The 6,262-nt window shown below is 45.6% G+C and overlaps 1 protein-coding gene across 2 annotated transcripts in view; it reads left to right on the top strand.

Annotated features, from left to right (window-relative positions):
* TMEM51 (transmembrane protein 51) overlaps nucleotides 1-4,934 on the top strand; it is a 72,281-nt gene extending 67,347 nt beyond the window's left edge. The window contains exons 4-5 of one of the 2 annotated variants that reach the window (XM_023194859.2): nucleotides 3,802-3,900; nucleotides 4,021-4,934. In XM_023194859.2, the coding sequence (XP_023050627.1) occupies nucleotides 3,802-3,900; nucleotides 4,021-4,216 (295 nt within the window). In that variant the 3' untranslated portion in view covers nucleotides 4,217-4,934. Of the gene's footprint in view, nucleotides 1-3,801 lie in introns of both variants that reach the window. The other variant, XM_023194858.3, reaches the window with a different exon arrangement.
* The last annotated feature ends 1,328 nt before the right edge of the window (nucleotides 4,935-6,262 follow it).

The following is a 6,262-nucleotide window of genomic DNA, read 5'->3' as shown; positions in this document are numbered from 1 at the left end:
ACCTGCCCAGGGTCGCTGAAGAAGGCCTGGGGTGGTCAGCACATTTTCTTGTCCCTTCACCCCAGCATGCTATGTGTATGCTTTGATTTGAAATGGCTGGGAAGCAATTTTCCATTTAAGCAAAAATGCCACCAACAAATTTAAAAGATAAGTGATACATTGGGGAACATATGATAATAGTTGATATCCGTGTTATAAAAAGAGCTCTCACAAATGAATATGTAAGATGAATATGCCAATAGGAAACAGACAAAGGTTATGAATATTCCATAGATGTTCAACCAATAGATGTTCAACTTCATTAGTCATGCAATGCTAGCAAAAGGATGTCTTTTTTTTTTTTTGCCTATCATATTGATCAAGATAGACAACCCCTACTGTTGGAGAGTTGTGGGGAAGACGGATTGCTGATGAAATGTTGACTGACAGAAACTTTCTCAAGAGTTTCACCATAATGGACAGTACTGAAGATGTGCATGTTGATTCTATTTATAAGAGTTTATCCCTGGGAGACAGTCCCACAAGTGCAAAAGAGTTTGTACCAGTATATTTATCAGATCATTGTTTAGGATAACAAAAACTTAGAAACAACCTAAAAAGCCACCTACCGAGTTAAATGATGACGTACCTATTCAATGGAGTTCTATGCAGCCACTGTTGATCTATATTTGTTAATGTGGGACCATATTCACAACAGTGAGAACAGGAGGATATAATACAGCATCTTTGGTCAGGTTCTGGTCTCATCAAATGTAGTGGCTGTGGGATTGGAGCGGGGCAGGAAGGGTATACACCAGAACGTTACAGTGGTTTGCCTTCAGGTAGAAGGATTCGGGATGTTTTTCTTTTCTTCATTAGATGTTTCTGTGTTGTTTGAATTTTCTACAAGCATTTCTTATCTCTATAGTGGGAAGGGAATTGTTCTTAATTTAATATGGATTAAAGGAAACCCTTGTACATTAATGGTGGGAATGGAAATCAGTGCAACCACTATGGAGAGGTTTAGAGGTTCTTCAAAAAACTCAAAATAGAGCTACCAAATGATTCAGCAATGCCATTTGTGGGTGTACGCCAGAAGAAAAAAAGAAAATCTCATTATATTGAAGTGATTTATGCCCTCCAATGTTACCAGTTACCACCCCTTTCCATGGTAAATTTGCATTAACCCACTTCTTTTGCACGTAATTGAAAGTGGGTGTAAGTGGGTATAAATACAATTCCCAAATTAAACTCATTTTCCGATAAGATAATACATGCTGTATTGGCCAGGGTTCTCCAGAGACACAGAACCAGGGGGATATATTTTTTTTTAAATGGAGATTTATTATGAGGAATTGGTTCCCGGGATTATAGAAGCCAAGAAGTCCCACACTGTGCCATCTGTAAGCTGCAGAGCCAGGAAAGCAAGGGGTATAATTCATTCTGAGTTTGAAGGCCTGACTGAGAATGAGGGGAGGTGAGGGTATAAATCCTAGGCTGAGAGCAGGAGAAGATGAAATGAAATGTCCCAGCTCAAGCAGTGAGGTAGGGAGAAATGAGTCAAATTCCTGCTTGCTCTGACTTTTGGTCTATCTAGGACCTCCGTGGGTTGGATGGTGCTACCACACTGCGGAGGGGAATCTGCCTTACAGAGCCCACCGAGCTGAATGCTAATATCTTCCAGAAACACCCTCACTTTCACAACGTTTAATCTGGGCAACCATGGCCAGTCAAGTTGACACCTAAAATTAACCATCACACGTGCTTATTCTAGAAAATTTGAGAAATATAGAAAAGAACAAAGAAGGAATATCAATCACTCATCATTCCCCACCCTAGCTGTGAGCACATTTGAGTTCATTCCTAAAGGAGGGTGGGAGGAAAACCAAGGCAGACTTTGAGGTTTCTGATGTTGGCCATGATCACTCCACAGGTTCAAGTATAGGGTCCTGGAAAGTGGCTATTGGCGTTAATTCTGACAAATGTGTAGAAAATATCCTGACTTTTTGGTTTTCTCTTTCAACAGTCAAATGAGACTAAGGCTGAGAGGACCTGATCTTTTTGAGTCTTGGGATAAACTTGGAAGATAAAATGACAGAATAATTTGAGACACACATAAATGTTATATTTCAGATATTCTTTCTCTACCTGGGAACAACCATTTTACTGAAAGTTGGTTGCAACTTTGTACATTTTTGTGTTGCCTTTGGCCAAAGGACCCAGCTGAGCATTGGAATAGCTCACCCAGCATGTCGCTGAGTGGGAAAGGCTTAAATAAGGCAAAGGAGATTTAATGCCCAGAAAACACGGTGGAGTAGTTGAGAGTATAGTGTTCACTTCCTACCCTCCCATTTCCTAAAGGTCTGACCAAGTCACTTAATCTTGATGTATCTCAGTCCATCTATAAATTGGGTATAGTAATAGTGAGATAGAAAACAGGCAGGACTTGTTTTCTGGTCATAACCCTGCTGACCAAAACAGTATGTGGTCCAGATGAGATAAGGTTAAAAAAAAAAAAAACTAGCCAAAGCCAGCAAACAGCAATGAGGGTGATCCCTGGCTGCCCTCATTGCTCATCAGCATGGGACACTCTCACCAGTGCCATGACAGTTTACAATTGCCATGACAACGACCCAGCAGTTACCATCCCTTTCCATGGTAATGACCCAGAAGTGAACTTTCCTAGGAAGTTCTAAATAGCTTGCTCCTCAATTTGCATTAACCCACCCCTTAATTTGCATGTGACTAAAAGTGGGTATAAATACAATTTCCAAGAGCCCCTATGTGGCTGACTCTGGGTGAACTGCCTATGAGTTAGCCCTTCTCCACAAGGAGTAGTGCCCTTCAGTAAAGAATTGTGGCTCGAGCCTGTAATCCCAGCACTTTGGGAGGCCGAGATGGGCAGATCACGAGGTCAGGAGATCGAGACCATCCTGGCTAACACGGTGAAACCCCGTCTCTACTAAAAAATACAAAAAAAAAAAAAAAAAACTAGCCGGGTGAGGTGGTGGGCGCCTGTAGTCCCAGCTACTAAGGAGGCTGAGGCAGGAGAATGGCGTAAACCTGGGAGGTGGAGCTTGCAGTGAGCTGAGATCTGGCCACTGCACTCCAGTCTGGGTGACACAGCGAGACTCCGTCTCAAAAAAAAAAAAAAAAAAAAAAAGAACTGTGGTCTGCTGGGTGTGGTGGCTCACGCCTGTAATCCCAGCACTTTGTTGGGGAGGGGGGGTGCCAAGGCAGGTGGATCACAAGGTCAGGAGATAGAGACCATCCTGGCTAACACAGTGAAACCCCATCTCTACTAAAAATACAAAAAATTAGCCGGGCGAGGTGGCGGGCACCTGTAGTCCCAGCTACTTGGGAGGCTGAGGCAGGAGAATGGCATGAACCCAGGAGGCGGAGCTTGCAGTGAGCCGAGATTGTGCCACTGCACTCCAGCCTGGGCGACAGAGCAAGACTCTCTCAAAAAAAAAAAAAAAAGGATTGTGGTCTAACATCACTGGCTCACCCTTGAATTCCTTCCTGGAGGAAGCCAAGATCCCTCCCAAGCTAAGCCCCAATTTGGGGACTCACCTGTCCTGCATGAATAGTAGTACTTAACTCATAGTGTTGTTAGGAGTCTGAAATTGGTTCATATTTGTTAAAGTACTTAGAAGAGAGCCCAGCTCATAGTAAACACTTGCAATGTTTGCTTTTATTGCCTCTAAGACCCATTTGTTATTTACAAGGCTGCTGTGTGTGGACTCTTTGGAGCCCATCTCTTTGGGATTTTGAATGACCTGTGTGCAGGCTAACACTCTCCCTGTCTGTGTCTTCTTGCAGCCAGGAGGAAGAGGAGGAGGAGGAGGCTGCCTCAAGGTACTATGTCCCCAGCTATGAGGAAGTGATGAACACAAACTACTCAGAAGCAAGGGGAGAGGAGCAGAACCCAAGGTTGAGCATCTCTCTCCCGTCCTATGAGTCACTGACGGGGCTTGACGAGACCACCCCTACATCCACCAGGGCTGATGTGGAGGCCAGCCCTGGGAACCCCCCTGACAGGCAGAACTCTAAGTTGGCCAAACGACTGAAACCGCTGAAAGTTCGAAGGATTAAATCTGAAAAGCTTCACCTCAAAGACTTTAGGATCAACCTCCCGGACAAAAACATCCCTCCTCCCTCGATAGAGCCTTTGACTCCTCCACCACAGTATGATGAAGTCCAGGAGAAGGCCCCCGACACTCGGCCACCCGATTGAATGGTCCCACTTGAGCCACGCTCCCTCCTGTCTCTCACACCTTTTGCCCCCAAGACTCTAACAAAGCCACGTGAACCACGGTTGAGAAGCGGAGGGGCCAGCTGTGCATGGAGCCATTTGGATGGTGGGGGGGATTCTCTGTATCAGGAGTGACTGTTGTCCCACACAGCCTCCTGCTGCAGGTGCTTTGGAAGGAGATGCTGCCCTGGAGCTGGTGAATCTGTGGACCACATTCAAGGTTGTGACACAGGCATCTCCCCATCCTCTTCACTCCAAATCACAGGTGACACATTCTCCTTTCCAGCTAGGAAAGGGTTCCTCGTGGCTGGTTTAGATTGTGGTTGTTTGTTTTGCTTCTAATAGGGCTGTTTTGTTTCAAAAAGGAAACAAGTTTTGTGTTTGCTGTCTACGCTGGAGTCCTGAACTGTGGGTAGGAAATACGACCTGGCTTTGTAGAAAGGACACAGGGCTGTTTTGTGAACTAAGCGGTGAGGCTCAGGTGGCTGCTCTCGCAGAGCCCCTGATGCTGTCGTTCTTTGAGGGCTTAAGGCCTGATGAACTTAGGCATGTGATGCATAATAGTCTTAATTGGTACACTTAACTAGTCTCTTCTGTGTAACAGCAAAAAAATAAAAGGAAAACTGTAGGAAATGTTCTATTCTTTTTGAAATGCCATGCAATGGAGCTTTTTATAATAAAATATTTTATATGTAGTACATTTGGGTGCTGAGTTACTTTAGCAGCTCTTCCAATACTGACTTTCTTAGGGAAAAACAGCAATAATAATAGCTAATATGTACTGAATACTTATGCCCAGTGTTGTGCTAAGCATTTCACACATCACCCCATTTCGTCTGGACCCAAGTCTGGTAATAATGCCATTCTGCAGGTCAGTTCACAGAGGCTTTAGGTTAATGTAAGTGCCCTGTGTCACACTGCTAGTAAGCGGCAGAGCTGGGGTTTGAGCCCAGGTTGCCTGGCTCCAAGGCCTGAGTTACACACCCCCCATACAGCTTAGTGTAAAGAGCTTTTCCAGACTTTGAATGAAGATTTGCACTTCTCAAGTTCAGAGGTTGGCCCTGTCAACCCATGTGCCCATAATAAAGTTCTGGTTGTTTGAACAGCAGCTTTCTACCTGTCTAGGCGTCCTTCCTATCTCCCTCTCCTGAGAACTGGCCCAGGAGGGAGCTCAGTGCAGCTTGTCCTGTGCCCCCAGAACTGACAGGCTATGTAAGTGTTGGGGGTGGGTGAGCATGTTCCCCTGGAGGAGGAAAGTGAGTCTGTGCAGCCCAGAAAAGCAGTGCAATGAATAAGAAATGCCCAGGGGATTGCACACTGTTGAAGATGGGACATAGGAGGGGAATGGAGACCTCTGGGGTCAGGGTCTTGACCACGAAGTGAGTGTCTGGGAAAACAGACCCAAGTCCAAAGGAAGCCTTCCGGCTATTGGTGGGCATGGAGCCAGCCTGCTGAGGAGTCTGTGTGTCACACCTGGTTGGAAGAGTAATTCCCAGGCCCAGATGTTTTCCTAACAAGCTCCGGTGGACAGGGAAGGGATGACAGGCACCAAGTCACCTTCTTATGTCAAGATTGGCAGCAGTGACTAAAGTTCAAAACTTTCACTTTCCTTATGCAATGCATTATTAAAAGGCGAGATGTTGGGATTGGCTTTGTGGCATGGGACACCCAGAGGCCTGATCCATTCCCCGGCCCACTCCTGAGCCGACCCGTGGCTCTTTGTGTCTCATGTCTCTGGGCTGGGCTTGCTTTCCTGTTACTTTCTGTGCTTCTTCCCAACCAGAGGATAAATGGGAGGAAAACAGAAGAGAAGAGCAAGGACCCAGATGAGTTGAGAAATGACTTTCTGGAAGAGCTCTCAATCTGGCTTCTGGTAGACACCTTTTGGGGTGTCTCCCGAGTCTAGACCCTCCACAGGGGAGGAGTTGTGAGGCTTGGGTGGGCTGATTGGGGGTTCCTAAAGGTATCAGACCCTAATCCCTGGAACCAGTGAATATTACCTTGTAAGGTACAGTTTTTGCAGATGTG

Source organism: Piliocolobus tephrosceles, chromosome 1 (assembly GCF_002776525.5).
Source record: "Piliocolobus tephrosceles isolate RC106 chromosome 1, ASM277652v3, whole genome shotgun sequence".
In the NCBI taxonomy this organism is placed as follows: Eukaryota; Metazoa; Chordata; class Mammalia; order Primates; family Cercopithecidae; genus Piliocolobus; species Piliocolobus tephrosceles.
Note: the sequence above shows the minus strand (reverse complement) of the source record. Positions and strands in the feature narration are given on the sequence as shown.